General features: G+C 32.7%; 1 protein-coding gene across 5 annotated transcripts in view; it reads left to right on the top strand.

The window, feature by feature from the left end:
* LOC143078980 (DNA polymerase epsilon catalytic subunit A-like) overlaps positions 1 to 20,325 on the top strand; it is an 80,636-nt gene extending 60,311 nt beyond the window's left edge. For 3 of the 5 annotated variants that reach the window (XM_076254060.1, XM_076254063.1, XM_076254065.1), the window contains 6 exons: positions 2,249 to 2,337; positions 2,954 to 3,083; positions 6,306 to 6,517; positions 7,636 to 7,768; positions 18,780 to 18,889; positions 20,000 to 20,325. In XM_076254060.1, coding sequence (XP_076110175.1) covers positions 2,249 to 2,337; positions 2,954 to 3,083; positions 6,306 to 6,517; positions 7,636 to 7,768; positions 18,780 to 18,889; positions 20,000 to 20,072 — 747 coding nt within the window. In that variant the 3' untranslated portion in view covers positions 20,073 to 20,325. Of the gene's footprint in view, positions 1 to 2,248; positions 2,338 to 2,953; positions 3,084 to 6,305; positions 6,518 to 6,945; positions 7,010 to 7,296; positions 7,439 to 7,635; positions 7,769 to 18,779; positions 18,890 to 19,999 lie in introns of those variants that run through there. The other 2 variants (XM_076254061.1, XM_076254062.1) reach the window with 2 other exon arrangements.
* The last annotated feature ends 4,905 nt before the right edge of the window (positions 20,326 to 25,230 follow it).

Here is a 25,230-nt window from a genome sequence, read left to right as displayed (position 1 = left end):
TCTAATTGTGGTTATTGTGGATTTTATCATGATCAGGAGAGAAGATGCCCATCATATGGGAAACAATGTAGAAATTGTGAAAGATACAACCATTTCCCATCAGTCTGCAGAGCAGAAAAGAGAAACCCAGAAAGCTATGATAGTCAGCAACAGAGCAGATCTGTGAACTATGGAAACAGAAGGAATGTGAAGAAAACAATAGAAGAGGCATATAAAACAAATTCAAATACAGACACATCAGACTACGAAAAAGGATGAAGATTATTTTGAACAAACAATCAAACCCTTGAACAAAATACAAAGAGTGAAAACCATACAAGGAACAAGAGACATTGAAAAAGCAGTGACAGTAAGGATTGATGATGTAGATGTGAAGGTGGGACCTGATAGTGGAGCAGATGTGAATGTGATGGATGAAAATCAATTTGAGAAATTTCAGAGAAAAACATACAGTAAACCAGTTTTGGAAAAGAGTAAGCATTGCAAAATGCATTACCAATAAAGGGAGAATTCAAGACTATAATAAGAAATAAAACATGTGGCACAGAAACAAGATTTATTGTTGTGAAAGGAAAAATAAATTCTCCACCCTTACTAAGCAAATCCACTGTGATTGAGCTAGGGATGATACAGATTAGAACTGATGGTTCTCTTGTAAAGACAAACCAGTTGAGAATACCAGACAGTGGACCACCTTTCAGCTCTAAGAAACTTGCTATTGATAAGGGATTTAACCACTACCAAGTCACACCAGGACCCCAAATAGCAAATAAAGAAGTTAATTTATTTAGTACACCCATCAACAAAACAGAGCAAATAACAAAGTTAAAAAAGAAAAACACTAAAACAGCTAAACAGGAGATTCATAGAAGATATCACTCAAACTTATATGAGGAGATAAATGAAAGAGACAGACAATGCAAGGAGAAAATCAAAGGGTATGCTGAAAACAGAAACAAGAACATGAAGAAAATGGGCCCCCCGCAAGACATGTGCGGGAGGGGGCAGTGGACATATAAAATTATGGGCCCCCCACAAGACAGGCGCGGGAGGGGGTGGATAAAGAGAACTTTGGAAAACAGACACAAAAGTCAGGAAACATAAAGCAGAAGAACCAGATGATAAACCAAAAAGGAGACTGATGCAATTTAGTGAACATTATAGAGACTATTATAATTTATACAAATTGAGAAAGTGAACATCTATATTTTATCTTTATTACAAAAACATTAGTGAACATTACAGAGACTGTGATAATTTGATTAATGTAAACAAACTTTACTTTACACATTTTAATTTACATTTATATAGTCATTTTTTAATTCAAAGTTAAGGAAGAATGTAATATCTGCGATTATTCCGGGAACGTCACGCACAAACCTTCGGGACATTCACTTATTACGTAACGTTGCTATGGCAATACCAATTGTATATTTTGTAGCCATTATTAAATTACTATCTGAACCATCAAGTCTTGCTCCGATCTTTCAGCAATACACCTGTCAAACAACGTCACAACAGTCAGTCACAGGTAAGAATGACACCTGGGAATACACATGTCAAACGACGTCACAACAGTCAGTCGCAGGTAAGAATGACACCTGGGAATACACATGTCAAACAACGTCACAACAGTCAGTCTCAGGTAAGAATGACACCTGGGAGTACACATGTCAAAGGACATCACAACAGTCAGTCACAGGTAAGAATGACACCTGGGAATACACCAGTCAAATGACGTAACAACAGTTACTAAGGATTCATTTATTTTCGTTGGTACCAACTTCTTGGATTTAGGAAAACTTGCATGTCTTGGATATTTAGTTTCATGTTTTTTCTGAAATCTGCATACAAACCTATTGATTGTTTATGTTAAGTGCTAAGAGTAATTTTAATTATGCCCTACCTACGATGTTTTCTGGTCTTTGCATCTGTTCGTAGGTTCGTCCATTTGTTTGTTCGTCTGTCCAGCTTCAGGTTAATGTTTTTGGTCAAGGTAGTTTTTGATGAAGTTGAAATCCATTCAACTTGAAACTTAGTAACATGTTTCCTATGATTGATCTTTCTAATTTGAATGCAAAATTATAATTTTGACCCCTATTTCATGGTCCACTGAACATAGAAAATGAGTGTGCGAGTGGGGCATCCGTGTACTGTGGACACATTCTTGTTAGATAATGCGCTATATAAATATTGTAAATAAAAAAATGACATTACAACACTTTATAATATCATATTTTTATTGTAGACACCTGTAGTACCACCTGAAACCACACCATCATCAGTATCATTTGCTCAGGATCTCATTCAGGGTGATTTAGCACAACAAATGTTTGCGTAAGTTGTTATCTTTTCAACTGTTCTATCCTATTTACAAGGTGATAGGACTACCGCTGGAATAGATCACATTTTCCAGCTTGAAAAAATGAATAGTTGCGGAAAACTATCAGAAATATTTGATAAGGTCAATAAAGTTCTAATTGTATTTAAAAAGCCATTTTATTTTTCACAGTTGAAAGTCTCACCGTAAGTTAACATTTTCATTGAACTACTGTAGTACACATTTTGTTTAGGGGCCAGCTAAAATCCGCCTTTGTATGCTGGATTTTATCGCTGTGTTGAAGACCATTTGTGGCCTTTGAACTGTTATCTGCTTTTTGGTCGGGGTTGTTGTCTCTTTAACACATTCCCAATTCCCATTCTCAAATATTCTCAAAATATTTATACAGCACACCACATCAAACCCAACCAATGCATCGGAAAAGGGTACATTTTTACATATGCAATATATGAAAAGGGTGCAGTAACAGACCCCAGTGACACCCCTATGAATTAAGTATTGAAGTGGACCCTGAGACCTAGAAATGCTATTGACAATGTTAACAATTACAGACTTCTGTCCTTACATTACACAGATAGCATATCTCTGTAAAATTAATGTTTATATTTTCAGAATTACTCAGAAAATCAACAAGAAGTTATCAGGAAGTAGAAACACAATAGCTGCTGAATTTCCTCAGCCACCAGGCTCGCATCTACAGCTTAAAAATCCAGCATTAGAATTTGTAAAAGCTATATGTAAGGTAAGTTACAAATGTATTATATAACAGCACACTCCTTAACCCTCAGAATCATCTATAGGTCGCACTTAGTAAATACAGCTGTTTCTCAAACCATGCCTCTTTTGAGGAGATATGTAATATTCATAGATGATTAATTTTATTCTTGTACTGGTTCCCAGATATGATCTATATGTTTCATCTCGTAGAGACATATTTTGGGAATGTTACCAGTAAATATACATATGCATAACTGTCAAATTGAAACCTGTGGTCAACCTGAAGTCAAGGTAGTGGTAGCACATAATTTTTGTGTAAGTTTAAACTCTTAGAAGTTTGGGGAATACAGTGATCTGGAAGGATTTTTTCTCTATGGGCCCAGGGCCCCTCAAAATTAAATTTAAGGGCCATTTTAAGAAATAATGGGCCATGTTGTCAAATAAATGGGCCATTTGAATTGACTACAGTGAAAAAAATAAAAAGTGTATATCTCGGCAAAGAGATGGTGGTACTTACCTTTATGATTCTAAATAATATCATGAATATTGTGCCTGTGATTTTGTTATTTCAATTTCAAAGAATGTAAATATCTTCTTCCAAACCAGACAATATTTAAGATAACCTTTATTTACAATGTTTCTACTGGTACTGTTGTCTTGTTCATGTTCATGTTTTTGTTTACATTAAATTTGGGTCTTCGTCGATACCATACTTATTCCCGACGTTCCGTATTAGAGGACGTTTCTGGCATTTTCTCTGCACTTCTTGTATTATTATTTCTTCATCACGATGACAACAATAACAGTGGAGAATATCATTAATTGATAAAACAAAACAACAATTCGCTGAAGGCATGTTTACAAAATGTCAAAACAAGACAAAGACCAAAAAGTGACAAGGACAGTTAGTCGCCTTTTATGGAGACAAAAACTATATTCATAAAAAGGCTTTGGGGTTTTCAATCAAAATAATAGCAAGCTGAACTAAATAAAAAGATAATAATTAGAAACAAATCTCGTCTGTACTAGCTAAATTTCACAAATTTAAAGTAAAAAATCATATCATGAATGATGGTTAATTACGTTTTTTTGGGTAATCAGTTACATCCCATAGTTCTATTATTTCCATAGGAAAACACCCCAGACGTCCCAAAAATATATAGGTGCTCCTATCATTGGAGGAACATTACACAGTTGTGTACACACACATGGCGGCACGGAAAACGATCGGAAATCCATTTGACGATATCTAAACGTATCGAAACGAAGTGAAAATATCGTGCGCCACGTGGGCGCTTACATAAGTCACTCTATGTGCCATTTCTGGTCGATATGCGCTATAGGCGCAGGGCGCACGTCCTTCCCGATCACTGGGAATATAAACTTTGAAAATATGCTGCACAGCCCTATATTTTGACCTTTGAAAAAAATAGTAGTGCATATGAACTTTCAATTCTGGGATATAATTTTTTTCTAAACTTCATAGTAAAAGTGGTACAGTTTTAGCTGTAAAAGGAGTTCCTACGGGAAATTCATTGTCGATATTTACAGAAATGCAACCTATTGGTAAAGAATCCATTAAAGAATTTGTAAAAACTACATATAAGGTAAAGAGTTTATCTCATTGCACTCCATTTCAACCATGAGAGACACATCTACAGCTTAAAATCAAGTTTGAATTTTTAGACCAATGTGAAAGGTAAAATACTTTATTGCCTCCCCCTAACACCAGTAAAACATTGCTTATCCTTACTCTTCCCTCGTTTCAAAAATTAGTTGCCCACTTTACATACATTGTTGTGGCTATTTGCAAAATACCTGTGCCAAACAAATTATAATTCTATGTTACCATTCAATTTTGTATATTAGCCTTGATAATAGATATTCAGCCTTGAGAGAACAAATGACATGTTATCCCCTTCATACAATAATTGCTGAATTTGGCTTCTATGATGAATTATTTTTATGCCCCATTTATGGGCATTATGTTTTCTGGTCTGTGCATCTGTTCATTCTTCTGTCTGTCCTGCTTCAGGTTAAATTTTTTAGTCAAGGTGGTTTTTGTCGAGCCTTCGACTTTAGTCGAAAAAGCGAGACATAGCGATCCTTCATTCCGTCGGCGTCGTCCACAAATATTCACTCTGTGGTTAAAGTTTTTGAAATTTTAATAACTTTCTTAAACTATCCTTGAATTGTACGAAACTTGGACAGAAGCTTGTTTATGTTCATAAGATAGTATCCAGAAGTAAATTTTGTAAAAATAAAATTTCATTTTTTCCGTATTTTACTTATAAATGGACTTAGTTTTTTTCTGCCAGGAAACATTACATTCACTCTGTGGTTAAAGTTTTTAAAATTTTAATAACTTTCTTAAACTATCCTGGAAATGTACAAAACTTGGCCAGAAGCTTGTTTATGATCAGGAGATAGTATCCAGAAATAAATTTTGTAAAAATAAAATTCCATTTTTCCCGTATTTTACTTATAAATGGACTTAGTTTTTTCTGCCAGGAAACATTACATTCACTCTGTGGTTAAAGTTTTTAAAATTTTAATAACTTTCTTAAACTATCCTGGAATTGTAAGAAACTTGGCCAGAAGCTTGTTTATGATCAGGAGATAGTATCCAGAAGTAAATTTTGTAAAAATAAAATTCCATTTTTCCCGTATTTTACTTATAAATGGACTTAGTTTTTCTTCCAGTTAACATAACATACAGTCTGCAGTTAAAGTATTTAAAACATTTTTAAGATTCTTAAAATAGCCTGGATTTTTACCAAACTTGGACAGAAGCTTCTCACAATCAAAAGATAGTATCGAGAGGAATAATTTTATTGATTTTTTTCATCATTTTTGATGAGTGTGTGATTAACAGCAAAAGTAGGCGAGACACTGGGTTCCGCGGAACCCTTATAAATTTTTGATGAAGTCCAATCAACTTGAAACTCAGTACACATGTTTCCTATGATATATTTCTCATTTCAATGCCACATTAGATTTTTTACCCCAATTTCAATGTCCACTAAACATAGAAAACGATAGTGTGAGTAGGACATCCATGTACTATGGACACAGTCTTGTTTAAAATATAAACATAATTGTTGAAAGTGGTTATTGACACTCGGGCCACTATTAAAAAATTGTTTGTTGGGTGACAATTCAAACATTAACAAAGTTAATATCAAGGTTTTAACCACATCAATGTTAGTTGTAACATTCTAATGATCAAAACTTTTGTATCAAACAGGTACTGTCATTAGACAGCAACATAAACCTTCAAGTGACCAAGATGAAAAGAGATTTGTTGAAGTTGATTGGACTTGGAGAGTTTTCAGAAGAATCACAATTCAAGGATCCTTGTCTTTCCCATGTCCTTACAGAGGTCATCTGTAAACACTGTAACCACGTCAGAGACCTTGACCTTTGTAGAGATCCATATATGAACAAAGATGGAACTGGGTAAGATAATGAGTCAGAGGTCAAATGTCAGACTATCAAGGTTATGGTATGATCTTGTGTATATTAGAACCCCCCCCCCCCCCCCCCCCACACACACACATTTTGAATATTTGGTTGAATTAAAAATTACATCTATTTTCAACCAGGATCATTAGTATTTATATTGTTTTCTTGTGAAGTCAAGTTGTGAACTAGGTAGATAGTTTTCTCTGTTTTCAGCTTTCTGACAGAACCAATTTTTGTTTTCATAATTGCTTTTCTATCAGTGTCATGGTGTAGCAGATAACTCTTATCCTTAGAGAACTAAGTTTTGTCTGTAGTTCTTATGGAGTGGATGTTTGCCACTTGTTTCAGCTGTTTATGGTCCTGTATAAAATGTATATATAAACCAAACAGAATGCTATATATATAAGTCATGCCTTTTTCAGGTGTCCATGGTCCGGTATCCAGTGCCACAACATCTATCATATACTGTAGATTCATTTATTTTCGTGGATTGCTGAAAATTTGCATATTTATGGATATTTGATTTCATGGTTATGCCAACTCTGTCTACAAAGCCTATTGAAAATATGTTATTCGTTGAACATTTGAATACGTGGTTTACCTCTACCAACGAAAATTGGTATCCAACAAATAATAATGAATCTACAGTAACCCAAACAGAATGTTATATATAAGTCATGTTTATTTCAGGTGTCCATGGTCCTGTATCCAATGCCACAATGTCTTTGATATAACCCAATCAGAATGTTATATATAAGTCATGGTTTTTTCAGGTGTCCATGGTCCTGTATCCAGTGCCACAATGTCTTTGATATAACCCAATCAAAATGTTATATATTAGTCATGCCTTTCTCAGGTGTCCATGGTCCTGTATCCAGTGCCACAATGTGTATGATATAACCCAATCAGAATGTTATATATATGTCATGGTGTTTTTCAGGTGTCCATGGTCCTGTATCCAGTGCCGTAATGTCTATGATATAACCCAATCAGAATGTTATATATAAGTCATGGTTTTTTCAGGTGTCCATGTTCCTGTATCCAGTGCCACAATGTATATGATATAACCCAATCAGAATGTTATATATATATATAAGTCATGGTTTTTTCAGGTGTCCATGGTCCTGTATCCAGTGCCACAATGTCTATGATATAACAGAGATAGAACAGAACTTATTAGATTCCATACACCGGAAGTCTATGGGTTATGTGCTACAAGACTTAAAGTGTACTAAGTGTCAAGGGGTAAGGTTTTCATATTAAGATTACATAACCATTACATAGGGAAAGTTGAAATCCTTAGTCAGCTTGCTTGTTAGCTGAACTGTGAAGGCATTATTATGTTAGGTAAACTACCCTCCTTTAAGAGTAGACTAGTCTGACAGATAATCAACCTAGACTTCAAAAGCATGGTAGTATACCTTACCTAATAATGACTTCACAGTTAAGCTAACAAGCAAGCTAACCAAGGATTATACCTTTCCTTACACACTCAATGAAATTGGCTGTAATTTGTTTTTAAAGTAAGGCAGGAATATTTATGCACTACAAAATTCAAAAGTGTACAAAGTAATATACCCCAATTTAATTTCTTAAGGTCAATATATGTCAATGATACATCAGCCGAAAGACAAAAAATATGAGAAGTGCTAAATTTTCCTGACTTTATAAAAGTGAATCAAGTTTATAGAAACAACCAATATCTGCCATACAAATAGAATTATATTTTTCAAAAAAGCGTTCAATATCCTATTCAGATATATTCGATTAAGCTGGCAAGAACTAAGCCTAGGCATTCTTTTTAGCTCACCTGGCACAAAGGGACAAGTGAACTTTTCTCATCACTTGGTGTCCGTCATCATTGTTAACATTGTTAACTTTTACAAAAATCTTCTCCTCTGAAACTATAGGGCCAAATTTGACCACACTTGGCCACAATCATCATTGGGGTGTCTAGTTTAAAAAATGTCTCTGATGACCTGGCCAACCAACCAAGATGGCTGCCATGGCTAAAAATAGAACATAGGGGTAAAATGTAGATTTTGGCTTATATCTCTGAAACAAAGCATTGAGAGCAAATCTGACAGGCGTAAATTTTTTAATCAGGTCAAGATCTATCTGCCCTGAAATTTTCAGATGAATCAGACAACCTATTGTTGGGTTGCTGCCCCTGAATTAGTTATTTTTAGGAAATTTTGCCGTTTTTAACCGGATTTTTGTGACAAAAATATCGGGTATTGATTTGAGGATGTACGGCGGGCAGTCGGGCGGGCGGCAACCAAATGTTGTCCGTGCATTAACTCATGAACCGTTCATCCAAAGCTTTTAAAATTTTGATATGCTGTTACTGACAACAAAATGAAGGTCAAGTTCAAGAATGACGATTTTGACTTTTACCGTTTAGGAGTTATGGTTCTTGAAAGATTGAAAAATGGCGTTTCAAGTTGTGTTCGTGCATTTATAACCAAGGCCAGTACTATGCTCGTTCCTGACCTGGTTACTCATCTTGCTAGGTTGGGGGAACTAGCTGGTAGCTTTCATTTGAATACATGTTAACGTAACACAGATTCAAAGTTCAATATATAATGTTTATTAAATCAGCATTCAGTATAATAGTTTATCAATCACAATAATCACAATAATCACATAAGTTCATGAGACATAATAAAACAGTATGTCTAATATAAATCCAAGTCTATAACACAAGTGTCCAATACGTGACTATAAGGCAAGTCTCAGAATACAAGTCTAATACATGACTGTCCCTTACTACCACATGGTCAACTAATATATATTGTTTTTCATTATTTAATTAACATAACATTAATACTCAAATAGCTAATTTACATAATAATACTAGTTTATCTATTTCCCAAATATCAAGTCTTTGTGACATAACCTAAATCATCTTAAAAAGTAAGAAATCCTTTTTGTATATATAACACTTCTTTAATCCTTAATTCTCTATTGTCAATTTAGCCCTCAGAGGATTACATAATAATTTGCTTTACACTTATCTAAAATTGTGAAGATTTATATTAAATATTTATCAAGTAAATTATTTCTTAAGCTAGTGCTAAATATCTTAACTAATACTAAATTATACAAATCTTTGAATTCCACATTTTAACATTCTTGTACCTAAAATATACTGGTTATACCCTTCCCTTCGTCGCCAAGATTGCTCCTGCAATCTTCAATTAAAATACTAAATGCATAATAAAAAAATACAATATTTTACACATATATTATATAGCAAGAATTACACGACTGATTCCTGTAAATAAAATATAACTATATATACATGTTCTTGGTTTGGGGAATGGTCAAGTTTAGATTGTCCATATCAGGGAAGTTCTCTGAAGTTCACTAATATTGACAAGTCCAACTCTTACATAATTAACTACAATGAGCTCATTGCATACTTCATGAAGTATTTCTGGGTGCATAAGGGGCATAAAAAATAGCAACATATATATATACAATACCGCTGAAATATAAGATTATCAATGATTTATCCATATCGGTCATCAGCTACAAGTTAAAAATATTAGTAATCATATCATAAATATTATTCTTAAAAAATAAAATTACTTTATGCCTAACCCATAAGTATGTAATTATCTAATTAATATAACTGAAACACAAAACAATATCCATTATATCATAAGCAAACATATCAATAAGCAATAATAACTGTTTGTTTTTGGTTTTTAAAAAAAAACATATTCAATACATATATATAGGCAATATATTTGTTCTTGAGCACAATCGTCATATTCCATGTTAACATCATTTTTGGGGAAACACATAGTTGATAGTTTTTACTGATTAATGTTTATATATTTCTGGTTCAAGTTTTAACTTTATTGTCTCTTAATCTTCATTACTATTCATGTACGGTTATAAAAATGTCACTATATATATATTATATATATCACAAATCTCTGCTAATTAGTTCCTATAATATTAAATAAATTTTCACTAGATAAAATATTATATGTCCATCATTGTTTGTCTTCATTAACTTTTAAAAGCACAATATGGTCACTTCTATGGGTCCACCATTTCATCATTTTGTGGGTCAACCATTTCATCTTTTTTGGGTCCACCATTTCATCATTTTGTGGGTCCACCATTTCATCATTGTGGGGTCCACCATTTCATCATTTTGTGGGTCCACCATTTCATCATTGTGGGGTCCACCATTTCATTATTTTGTGGGTCCACCATTTCTTTATCTGTGGGTCCACCATTGGTAGGTTACTTCATGAATGTAAGTGCAACCAATATCATAATCATACATGACACCAATTAACCCTTATCTCTTATTATAATTAATTCATTTGAATCGAGGGATTTTTTTTCTTTATTTATCTCTTAAATATTCACAAGAATACCACAATTTTAGGCCAGTAACTGAACTACCTATTTGTAAATATTACCATAAATAACAATCTACATGTAAGAATTTCTAATTCTCTTCCTTTTATATTTTATCTTAATTTCCTATACTTTCTCTTCTTATTTCTAAATTATACTTAGCAACTGTATGCCAGTTTATTTTGTACTTCCTTATTAAGTATTCCTTAATTATTTTATCTCTTTAGCTAAAATCTTTTAAGTCATAATAATAAAAAAACACAGCTCAAAAATAGTGATGCCTATATACAATGTATGTATAGGGACCACTTGATAGTTCTATTTGTATCATTGATAAAGTACATTTTGTATAATCTGATTAAAATTGGTTTAAAAGTACATCAGTAGATGTGCCGTTTACCTGCAATATTTAAGGATCTAATAGAAAGAACTACTAATGTATTGAATACATTTGTCCAGCAGGATTAAATTAACAGACACTATAACTTCTGAAAATTGTGTACTTTAACCAGAAATTCAGAACAAAAATAACACTTTTCAACGATACAAAAGAATAAGCATTGTTACATTGCATTTATGAATGCTTATAACACTACTTGAATATCTTTAGTTATAACATCTCATCCACTCATCTTCATATTTATCTTGAAAAATTTTAAGAAGTCCTGGGGGACAAGTTTCAAAAGGCACCCATTCTGGATCATATATATGTTTTTGCTCATAGTGTATGAAACATTTTGGGACATTATTTTCTATTTTAAAATGTGTAATGTGAGAGCCTGTAACAAAACATGCTGGTCCCATATCTTTTGTTTGTGAATTCCCTGTAAGGGTCAACAAAATGTTATAAAACTGGTCACCATAAAAATAAGCAAGCAAATTTGTAAAAGCATGCTGATCTTCCCCATTTACTCTGTTTAAAGGTTGATAATGTGATATTCTACTATTTCTCAATATGGTTTTGACAAAAAATCTGTTATTTTCTAGTTTAACAGCTTGCACTGGAAATTTATCCCAATTTATTTTTGGTCTTTGTTTATATTTTACATCATTGTTTTGGTCTATTGCAGTTACATTTTGTGGTTCATTTGAAGGTTCAAAAAATTTATGTTTGTTTTCTAGTAATGGTCTTTTCCTCTTTTTACCAGTATGCGTTCTGTTTTCATGAAATTCTCTTCTCATATTTTCTGGGATTTTATCTTGGTGTACCCATTCTGTTTTTGACATGTTTTTAATTTTTATTTTGTAGCATAGTTTCTTGTTTACCCATGCCGATGATATAATTTTTTCAACATCATCAGGTGTAATTTGTATTTCTGTTGTAGCTTGTTGAGCAGTTTTATTTGTATTTTGCTTTTCATTTAAATTGTCAGGAAGCACTTTTTTACTTTGCTTTGAATTTTTAGATTGATCAGTTTTGTTTTGATTATTCCTGGGTGCATTTTTGGGTTGAGAATTAGACATTGTGTCTTGTGTTCGATTCTCTGTGTTTTCATTCTGGACTTGTTGATTTTCATCTTCAGCATCCTCATCTTCTTCAAATAGATCATCATTATCATCTAGGAGGTAGTCAGGGCGGTCTGTTTTACTGTTGAATACTTTCAGACGACTTGCATTAACTAATTTCTTTGAGATTTTGTTATCGCTGTCCCTTCTTAGCTTAAAAGTATTACAGTCTTGGGGTCCAAGGTTTGTTATTGTAAATGGGCCTGTCCACCTAACTTTTAATTTTGGACTTTCACCTTTTTTAACCTTTTTACAAAATAGCATTACTTTGTCACCAGGTAAATATGTGGGTTTTACTGCTCTTTTGTCATGCTGTGTTTTGTATTTTGCTTGTGCTCTTTTTGTGTTTTCTGCAGCAACATCCCTTGTTAATAGGAGGTCCTTAATAAATTTATTGAGGTATTCTCTGTGGTTTTTAGGCAATGTTGACTTTGGAATTAAGGCAACATCAATAGGTGCTCTCATTTCTTGTCCAAAGAGAAGGTGAAAAGGTGTAGACTGAGTAGCTGGTGTCATTCTATAAGCCATCATTATAGGTGCTATATAGTTTGGCCAATCTGTCTGTTTTTCCAGTTGAGCTCTCAAAGATTGGACAATGAATGAGTTCATCCGTTCACATGCTGCATTTGTTTGTGGATGATATGAACTTGTATAGTGGCGTTTGATTTGGAGAAGCTCACATAAAGCTGCAACAAGCTTTGAAAGAAAATTGGCACCTTGATCAGATACAATACAGCGTGGTGCACCAAAACGGGCAATTATCTCTCTAAACAGGATGTTGGCTACTTCTGTTGCTTCTTGTGTTCTCATGGGAAAAGCTTCACACCATTTGGATCCGCTATCAACCACCAACAATAAATAGCAATATTTTTCTGGAGTCTCTGGGAGTTCTAAAATATCCATGTGCCATCTTGAAAAAACTTCTTCTATTGGCATTGGTTTCAATGGCAATGGATGGCTGTGTGTATTTCTTTTAGATCTTTGGCAGATTTCACAGGTCTTAATGTATGTCTTGATATCTGTATACATGTTTGGCCAGTAATATCGTTGACGTACAGCTTCATATGTCCTTTCTTCTCCTTGGTGACATCCAACAATATTATCATGGAAAGCTTCTAGTACCTCCTTCCGTAGGGTTCTTGGTATTGCCAGCTGCTTAACCATGTTCTGGCCTTTTGGTAGACTTCTTGACCTTGCATTAAAAAAATGATAAAGTATGCCATTATCAATTTCATAATGGAAGGCTTTCGCATCCAGTTGTCTAGCTTTCTGTCTTTCTTGAGGTAATTGGCCTTCTAATTTGTAACTAAAAATTTCAACAAAATCTGGGCAATGTCTTTGAAGGTGCCGAAATGTTTTACGTTTCTTAAACTGTTCTGGGTCAATGTTTTCTAATGTTTCATCATCCTCATTACCAGTATCTGTTATTGTAAGAATGTTTGGTTGCTGTTCGTCATCTCCTTTATAATCAAATGTTATGATTTCGTACTTCTTATTGCTCATGGCTGCAACTGTTTGTTCAATTTCATTCTGCGGAAAATTTTCTGGGCCTATCTTTTCATACTCTCTTCTTGACAGGGCATCTGCATTATTTTTCTTCCCAGGTCTATGCATTATTTCGAAGTCATATCCTTGAAGTTCAAGTGCCCATCTACCCAGTCTCCCTTGTATATTTTTTATTGTATCTATCCAACGAACTGTAATATTATCTGTATAAACTGTAAATTTGTTTGTGGCCAAATATGGATTAAAATGTTTAATTCCCTCTTTTAGTGCTAACCCTTCTTTTTCATTTATGTGCCATTTTTGTTCATTTTTGTTTAAAGATCTACCCCCATAAGCTACGACATGTTCAAGTTTTGTGTTTGGATTTTGTTGTCCAAGAACATAGCCAATAGCATAATCTGATGCATCCACTGACAACACAAATGGTTTATCAAAGTCTGGGAACACTAAGATTGGAGCTGAGACAAGGCTGTGCTTCAATGTTTCGAAAGCTGCTTGACAATCTTGTGTCCAGATAAATTTCTTATTTTTCTGAGTTAATTGTGTAAGTGGAGTTACAATTTTTGAGTAGTTGTGCACAAATTTTCTGTAATAATTACATAATCCTAAGAAACTGCGAAGCTGTTTTATATTTTTAGGTATTGGGTATGTTTGCACAGCAGATGTTTTTTCAGGGTTTACTTTAATACCATTTTTGGACAAAATATGACCTAAATAGTGTACTTCTTCTTTTGCAAAATGGCATTTTGTTGGATTAAGTGTAAGATTTGCTTGTTTTAATTTGTCAAAAACTAATTGTAAATGTTTTAAATGTTCTTCAAAATTTTTACTAAAAATCAAAATGTCGTCTATGTATACTAAAGCAACTTTCCAGTTCAATTCTTTTAAAACTTTTGTCATGAGCATTTGAAAAGCCATTGGTGCATTTGTTAACCCAAAACTCATTCTTTTGAATTGGTAAATACCTTGGTGTGTTACAAATGCAGATTTGTGTTTTGTTTCTGGATCTAGGGGTGTCTGAAAAAATCCACTCATGAGATCCAGTACTGAATATATTACAGCTTTTGAATTAGCAACTGTGTCGAAAACATCATCTATCCTAGGAATACTAAATTTTGCCCTTAATGTGCATTTATTGAGCCTACGATAGTCTACCGCGAACCTATACTCTTGTTTTGCATCCATATTACTTTTCTTTTTGCGAACTAATACAATTGGGGATGACCATGGAGAGTTTGATTCTTCTATAATGTCATTTTTTAACATGATATCAATATGTTTTTCTGTTTCTTCCCTCATTTGTGGTGTTTGCCTGTAGGGCATTGATTGTACAGGTGGCGCATTACCTGTATCAATTCTGTGATAGTGGTAACTAGTTTTACCCAACTCTGTAATGTCTTTAGCAAAAACGTTTCTATTCCTTGTCAAGAGTTCAGTTAACTGTTTTCTTTGATTTGCATTTAAGTTTTCATTCATTTTTATTCCCAACTCTTTTTCAACATTTTGATATTTATTAACTTTAATAGATTTATTTATTGAATCATTATCATTTAAGGCAAAAATACCATTTTTGTCTACTTCAAAAGCCTTGGCTACTTTCTTATTCCTATGTAATGTTATGCTTAATCCAGTAGGATTTAGAATTCTGTACAAAGCCTTTCCATTTTGTACATTTACTACCACTTTTGAACCAACCAAATTTTTAATATCATTTGAAAAGTTTGGTTCAAGAATAACTGTACTGTTATTGCGATGCCTTACAGAAAGCCTAACAGGTATAATAATTTCACAGTGTGGGGAATAACTTCTACTGCTATAGTTTTTACATGTGCATAATGTTCATTCATAGTCTCTATATTATTTAAAGGTACATTCAATAGATTTTCTTGAATTGCTAAGGTATTATTTTCAAAATTTATGTGAGCTTTATTAGCTTTTAGAAAGTCTATTCCTAAAATTATATTGAAGGTCAAATTCTCAAGCACTGTTAATTCTTGATATATAATTAAATCATCTATATTTAATTCAACATCTACTTTTCCTAAAATAGGATAGCTCATACCACAAGCGGTAAAAATTCCAGATTGTGTACTTTTTTGTATTTTGATGTTTTTCAAACATTTTTGTAAACATTTTAATGATATACAAGAAATTGAAGCACCTGTATCAACTAACGAATCAACTGTTTTATTACCTAATTGCAAATGTATAATATTTTTAGAAAGGGGGGCTATTAGAGCTAAGGAGGGGTCAGGATAAACTGAATTAGACATGTTGAGTCTTTTTAGAGGGAAAATCCTATTAAAAGATCTTGATAACTTTAATCACAAAATAAAGTAAAATTTAAAGATTTGGTGTCATATAAGATCATAAATAAAAGGTTGACTCACCTCTGCACACTCAGGAAAATGCACTGTTTCCTATATGGAGATATGCTGACTCTTGTCTTTGTATTCAGGTTTGCATCCTACATGTATCCCTCCTCAGTACCGGAAAGCTGGGTCACTCCGCCACGTATAACCAAGGCCAGTACTATGCTCGTTCCTGACCTGGTTACTCATCTTGCTAGGTTGGGGGAACTAGCTGGTAGCTTTCATTTGAATACATGTTAACGTAACACAGATTCAAAGTTCAATATATAATGTTTATTAAATCAGCATTCAGTATAATAGTTTATCAATCACAATAATCACAATAATCACATAAGTTCATGAGACATAATAAAACAGTATGTCTAATATAAATCCAAGTCTATAACACAAGTGTCCAATACGTGACTATAAGGCAAGTCTCAGAATACAAGTCTAATACATGACTGTCCCTTACTACCACATGGTCAACTAATATATATTGTTTTTCATTATTTAATTAACATAACATTAATACTCAAATAGCTAATTTACATAATAATACTAGTTTATCTATTTCCCAAATATCAAGTCTTTGTGACATAACCTAAATCATCTTAAAAAGTAAGAAATCCTTTTTGTATATATAACACTTCTTTAATCCTTAATTCTCTATTGTCAATTTAGCCCTCAGAGGATTACATAATAATTTGCTTTACACTTATCTAAAATTGTGAAGATTTATATTAAATATTTATCAAGTAAATTATTTCTTAAGCTAGTGCTAAATATCTTAACTAATACTAAATTATACAAATCTTTGAATTCCACATTTTAACATTCTTGTACCTAAAATATACTGGTTATACATTTACGCATGAACTGTTCAACCAAAGCTTCCCAAATTTTAATATGTTGTTACTGTCAGATGACAAAATGGAGGTCAAGTTTAAGAATGACGATTTTGACTTTTACTGTTCAGGAGTTATGGTTCTTGAAAGATTGAAAAATGGTGTTTCCAGTTGTGTCCGTGCATTTACGCATGAACTGTTCAACCAAAGCTTCCCAAATTTTAATATGTTGTTACTGATGACAAAATGGAGGTCAAGTTTAAGAATGACGATTTTGACTTTCACTGTTCAGGAGTTTTGGTTCTTGAAAGATTGAAAAATGGCGTTTCCAGTCGTGTCCGTGCATTTACACATGAACTGTTCAACCAAAGCTTCCCAAATTTTATTATGTTGTTACTGATGACTAAATGGAGGTCAAGTTCAAGAATGACGATTTTGACTTTTACCGTTCAGGAGTTATGGTTCTTGAAAGATTGAAAAATGGTGTTTCCAGTCGTGTCCTTGCATTTACTCATGAACTGTTCAACCAAAACTTTTCAAATTTTATTATGTTGTTACTGATGACTAAATGGAGGTCAAGTTCAAGAATGACAATTTTGACTTTTACCGTTCAGGAGTTATGGTTCTTGAAAGATTGAAAAATGGCGTTTCCAGTCGTGTCCTTGCATTTACTCATGAACTGTTCAACCAAAGCTTTTCAAATTTTAATATGTTGTTACTGATGACAAAATGGAGGTCAAGTTTAATAATGTCGATTTTGACTTTTACCGTTCAGGAGTTATGGTTCTTGAAAGATCAAAAAATGGTGTTTCCATTCATGTTGTTGCATTTGCTCATGAACCATTCAACCTAAGCTCTTTCAAATTTTAATATGTTGATACTGATGACAAAATGGAGGTCAAATTTGATATTGACGATTTTCACTTTCACCGTTCATCAGTTATGGTTCTTGTGTTATTATTGCCAATACTCAAATAAATGTTAATAAATCCGGTTTGCTGTCGTTGTGACAGCCTCTTGTTTGTTATTATCTTGAATATTTTTATAGATACCGGTAGAGATAAACTGTAAACAGCAATAATGTACAGCAAAGGAAGACCTTCAAATAAGTCAACATGAACAAAATGGTCAATTGACCCCTTAAGGAGTTATTGCACTTTTATAGTAAATTTTTACAAAAGATTTTCCTCAAACTACTGGGCCAATTTCATTATGGATAGAAATAATTGTAAGCAGCAATAATGTTCAGTAAAGTAAAATCTACAAACACATCACTATCACCAGAACACAATTTTGTCATGAATCCATGCATGTCCTTTGTTTAATATTCACATAGACCGAGGTGAGCGGCACAGGCTCTTTACAGCCTCTAGTTTATTTTTTCATTATGTTTATGAATAAAACAGTTTATGTTCAAATACTATGTGTATTATGGTATGTCAGTCATATTTTTCACTGAAATAGCTGATTGATTGTTAACAATTAAGTGACTTTGACCTGCATACCTTGACAAGTTTGATAAATCTTTGTGTTAATTTTGAATCTATGAGCATCCTACCTTTTATAGTATATTTAAAAGACCTTCATTGTTGATGAGGGTAGGGGGGCTGCACCTTAAAGAAACAACTTATTTTATTAACCAATATTCTTTTAAATATTTAGGTTAAAGAGGACAACATGGCGAGGTATTGTGCATGTGCTGGTGATTTTGAGAACTCTGTAGATATTGATGAATTTGCACAGAAACTGAGAACATTCAAAGGAATAGCAAGGTATCTATGAGTTCGTTAAGTATTAACAACATTTTCAATAGAGGTTAATCAGAAAAAACACCAGCAGTCAACAAAACATCAAAAACTAGAGATTTAGCAACATGAATCCTACCAAATATCTTGGTGAACTGTTGGGCTCTTGATGGGCCAGTAGGGCCTCTTCCATCAATGAAACCAGCTGAATACTCATACAAATTAATTGTTGAAGCCATTTTGTAAATGTTTCTTGTCAAACATCCAAACTTCACTGAATATATAATAGATTGGTCCATAACTATTCTTTGGCTTAACTTTGACTGAATAATGAAGTTTGATCAGATTGTAGGGTTTCTTGACAAAGGACAAATGAGCTTTACAATTATAAACATCAAGCAAGCATTGAAAAATGAAAAATCACAAAATACATATCAGAAAACTGAAGTAAAAGCTACACAAACTTTAAAAAACAACTAACCTACAGGTATTCTGGAAGGATAAGCAGTGTCTGTTACTCTAGTGGCACCCATTGTGTTGCTCTTTCTGAATTTAAACTGCTTTCTATTAACTTGGATGAAATGATACCATTATGATCCCTTACAAAAGTTTGAGGAAACCATGGCCTCATTATCCCCCAAAGAATAAGAGTTGATTTTACCTTAACCACCAAAAGTTGATGAAAAAGGAATAGCACACATCTCCTTCTATTCCTTATAAAATCCTATCACTTTAAGATTGATTAGTGTTTATTTGTGGAGTAAACCAGAGTACCCAGAGATGACCACTGACCTTCAATAGGAAAACTGACAATCCTGGTCAATTAAGATTGGAGTCCAGTGCACCTGCTCTGTGCAAAATTCAGATTCACAACCTTGGTGTTGACAGGCTAGTAATAGATGTCTCGGCCAGGGAGGCCTCTAAATTCTTTAATAATAAAGAAACAACCCATAAGGACAAATGTAGAATTTCACCTACATTTTCACTCTACCTGACATACCATTTGTTGAGATTTCAAAGTGCCTTGCCTAGGTCCAATGTATGTTTTAATTGAACAGCCCTCATCAGTATGCAGAGTGATTTTGTGTACTACATCTTTCAGTACAATTATGTTCAATATTTATGTTTCTATTTCAGCCATTACAACATGATATTATTACAAGAAACAGTAAATTGGATTATGAAAATGAACCCACAGATAAAAAGCTGACAACAGAAATGATTGTAAAACTATCAACACATTAAGCTTTCAAAAGCTAATATTAAAAAAAAGAGTGGAGATCACAACTATTCAAAGCAATTCACAAAATTCATTGTAGTTACAAAAATGTTAAACTTAATAAATTCTTAATGAAATGAGTAATATAATTGTGAAATGATTTTCCAACTGTAAATTTATTTGATTGTTATTTATATATTTAAATGTATATAGCTTGGTTATAGAGTAAAATGATGTCTAAACATTTGTGTTTTTTTGTCAAAATTATTTGCACTTCAGCATCATGTTGTATTTACTGGACATTGTATTGCCTGATAGCATACTGTAGGGAAACATGGATTACTTTCATCGTCTGCATCACATTCTTGTTAATCTGCAATTCATCGTAAATGGCTCAACAGAATCTACAGGATAGGAAATTGTACACCTCAGAAAATGCAATACATGGACATGTCCCGTAAAATAGCTTTGGTATAAATGATGCAATTATCTCCCTTCAATGATTACGTTCATCGTCTGCATCACATTCTTGTTAATCTGCAATTCATCGTAAATGGCTCAACAGAATCTACAGGATAGGAAATTGTACACCTCAGAAAATGCAATACATGGACATCATGTCCCATAAAATAGCTTTGGTATAAATGATGCAATTATCTCCCTTCAATAAAATGATCTGCCTTTTTACAATATAGAAATTGATTTGACATTGTTATTTTCTCTTATGTCTCAATTAGATATTGTTTTGTCAATGTACAAATTATCTCCCATTATCTGGGTTGTCAATGTTATTATTTCCCTTGTCAAAATTGAATGGATGGATGGATGGCTTTTTGATATCCAGTGGCAAATTAAATGCATATTCAGGACAAGAACATGATAATGAATATAAACTCTGCTTTGTACTTGACCAACATGCTGAGACAGATTTTTAACCTGCAGTTGACAAGTAAACAGTTCACAGAATGACATGTCACCATTTCAAGAGACATATTATTTTTACTGCAAAGCCAAACTGTCTGCTCTTATTTAAAATGCTGTATTCTTAAGGAAAAGGTAGCGTATATTGATTTTCACATCTGTCATGACTATATATTTTGACTTCTTTGTTATCTCTCTTGTCAAGATTTGATATTGTGATGTCCATCTAATTTTCTCCATTGTCATTTCTATGTTAGCTCCCTTGTCACGATTTGCTACATAAATGTTTATGTAATTATCTCCCTTGTCAAGACTAGATATTGTGATCTCAATCTAATAATTATTATCACCATTGTCATCATTAGATATTGTGATTTCTGTTATCTCTCTTGAAGATTTGATATTGTTATGGCAATTTGATTATATCCCTTGTCTAAATTAAATTTTGTCGTCAATAAAATAACCTCCCTTGTCACGACTAGATATTGTGATGTATATGTAAATTATCTCCCTTGTCACAACTATACATTGTGATATATAAAAAAGAAGATGTGGTATGATTGCCAATGAGACAACTATCCACAAAAGACCAAAATGACACAGACATTAACAACTATAGGTCACCGTACGGCCTGACATTGTGATGTCAATGTAATTATCTCCCTTGTCACAACTAGATATTGTGAGGTCAATGTAATAGGGCTCTTCACGGTTAGTTCGGTCATATTAAATAGGGGGCAGATTTTTCTGGAAAGAGGTGAAAATAGTATGAAAGTATGCGAAAATCCTATGCATGTTTCCAAGCAACTGCTCTGTTTTAATCATGCTTTCCCATATTTTTCACACTATATTTACCTCCATTATGAAAATCTGCCCCCTATCCAATATGGCCAAACTAACCGTGAAGAGCCCTATTATCTTCATTGTCACAACTAGATATTGTCATGTCAATGTAATTATCTCCCTTATCACAACTAGATGTTGTCATATCAATGTTATTATCTCCCTTGTGAAGACTAGAGATTGTGATGTAAATGAACTTGGGGATGGATAGACAGATAAAGGCAACACAGTACACCCCCACTTTAAAAGGTATAATAACATTGAACCAGGGCGCAGCTTTATACGACCGCAGAGGTCGAACCCTGAACAGTTGGGGCAAGTATGTACAAAACATTCAAGCGTGATACAGCTCTGAATTTGGATTGTGATCAAATTTTTGACATTACATGGTTTTTTTTTTACACAAAACAAATGTCAAGATTATACAAATCAATTAAAGATTTCTTCTTCAAACTTTTTAAATCTAAAATTAAATAGTTGACACAGCATAGGTTTCTGACACAGAATGAATGTGTTCTAATGAACTTAAAATTTTTGTTTTCTCTTAGAGCAATTCACTATGCTGTTGAATATTAATCCTCTCAAAAAAATGTTTGAAGAAATTTTCTTTTTTATTTATGAAATTTCAAATGAGAAAAATTGAACCCAATTTTTTTAATCACATCCCCCTTTCCCTTATTCCAAAACTAATCTCAATTAAAATTTCTAATGGAGTTTGCAACAATAACTACTCATTTAAATACATCATAAAATATTAAGATGTAAAAAAACTGCTTGTTATCACTGAATGGTAAAGATTATTTTAATTTATCAGTTGGTAGTAAAAAGTGAATATACATTGTATATTGTATATAACAAAGATTTAAGTTGATTCTGGACAAAGAAAGATAACTCCAATTAAAAAAAAATCTTGCTATTGCACAATATTTTGCAATTAGATATTTCTTGCTTACTATTCTGGACAAAGAAAGATAACTCTAATTAAAAAAAAATTTGACATTTCACAATATTGTGCAATTAGATATTTCTTGCCATTGCGCAATACTGTGCAATTGAAAAGACTTGCTATTGCACAATACTTAATATAATAATTTTAGATCCTGATTTGGACCAACTTGAAAACTGGGCCCATAATAAAAAATCTAAGTACATTTTTGGATTCAGCATATCAAAGAACCCCAAGATTTCAATTTTTGTTAAAATCAGACTAAGTTTAATTTTGGACCCTTTGGACTTAAGTGTAGACCAATTTGAAAACAGGACCAAAAATGAAGAATCTACATACACAGTTAGATTTGGTATATCAAAGAACCCCATTTATTCAATTTTTGATGAAATCAAACAAAGTTTAATTATGGACCCCGATTTGGACCAACTTGAAAACTGGGCCAATAATCAAGAATCTAAGTACATTTTTAGATTCAGCATATCAAAGAACCTAACTGATTCATTTTTTGTCAAAATCAAACTAAGTTTAATTTTGGACCCTTTGGACCTTAATGTAGACCAATTTGAAAACGGGACCAAAAGTTAAGAATCTACATACACAGTCATGACAGTTAGATTCGGCATATCAAAGAACCCCAATTATTCAATTTTGATGAAATCAAACAAAGTTTAATTTTGGACCCTTTGGGCCCCTTATTCTGTTGGGACCAAAACTCCCAAAATCAATCCCAACCGTTCTTTTGTGGTCATAAACCTTGTGTCAAAATTTCATAGATTTCTATTCACTTAAACTAAAGTTATAGTGCGAAAACCAAGAAAATGCTTATTTTGGCCCTTTTGGCCCCTAATTCCTAAAATGTTGGGACCAAAACTCCCAAAATCAATACCAACCTTCCTTTTGTGGTCATAAACCTTGTGTTAAAATTTCATAGATTTCCATTCACTTTTACTAAAGTTAGAGTGCGAAAACTAAAAGTATTCGGACGACGACGACGCAGACGACGACACCAACGTGATAGCAATATACGACGAAATTTTTTTCAAATTTTGCGGTCGTATAAAAATATATACTCATTCAAAACCATAATCAACAAGATCGAAAAACAACTTTGAACAACATAAGAAACAAAATTTCCAGATAATTCCATTGGAAAATTTGCCAGTTTTTTAAACTAAATATTCCACTAAATAATTTGCCAGTGTTTGATGATGAATAATCCACTGGAAAATTTGCAAGTGTAAAATGCTCAAAATATTCCACTGGATAATTTGCCAGCTAGATATATCAGCTTATGAGAGCCACTAGTTTTGTGTGGCATGTACTTCTGAATTTTCTCTGGTGGAGTTCAAAGTTCTTCAGACATTTTAAGAAAAAAATCTATAAATTGTTTTATTTTTACATTTATTTTCAAATACATGTAAAAAGGAAAAGCAAAATTTTATCAAGAAAGTTTAAAATATTTTGACAATAAGTAGATATAAGGTAAATATCATGTTCATTTAATGAGCTATGCAATGTAGGATTTTCATGTATTGTTAACAACATAGTAAAACCATTAATACATCTTAAAACTTTTGAAGAAAAAAAATGAAAAACATGTACACTAGACATGACAAAATAATATAAAATAATCAAAGGAACACTTCCATTGCTGTTCTTTATCTTGACAGATTAGAAACTGCTACATAAAACTTTTATATGGATATTTTTAATGGAGGAATGATTAAAAGCTAACATACATAACTGGTTAAGTGTGTTTTAAATTTGTGTCATTCATCTACTGATACGTACAAAAATATAAATAGAAGTTCTGCTTCCAATAATGAATATTAAAACATGATTTAATCATTATACACTAACAACATGATCATATCTCTTCCAAACTTGTAACATGATTTAATCATTATACACTAACAACATGATCATATCTCTTCCAAACTTGTAACATGATTTAATCATTATACACTAACAACATGATCATATCTCTTCCAAACTTGTAACAATAATTCCTTGTTTGACAACGGAAATAGCACCATCATAAAGGGACTTTTAAATATATCACATATTTACATACAGAAATCAACATATTGAAAAAAAGTTGATACATTAGATTTGTTTAAAATGACCAGCATTTCTAGTATTTTAACACAATAGAATATATTAAAAATATAATCAATAAAAGTGAATCTTGTAAACATCAATTTCAATTATGGAAAATATGCTGGTTTTTATCTATGTACTGTGGATTCATTTATTTTCGTGGGTATCAATTTTCGTGGATTGCTGAAAACTTGCATATTCGTGGATATTTGATTTCGTGGTTTTAACAATCTCTGTATACAAAGCTATTGGAAATATAATATTCGTTGAACATTTGAATTCGTGGTTCACCTGTACCAACGAAACCCACGAAAATTGGTATCCAACGAATAATAA

The sequence above is a fragment of the Mytilus galloprovincialis genome, chromosome 6 (assembly GCF_965363235.1).
Source record: "Mytilus galloprovincialis chromosome 6, xbMytGall1.hap1.1, whole genome shotgun sequence".
NCBI lineage: Eukaryota > Metazoa > Mollusca > Bivalvia > Mytilida > Mytilidae > Mytilus > Mytilus galloprovincialis.
This window is presented reverse-complemented; position numbering and strand designations above follow the sequence as displayed.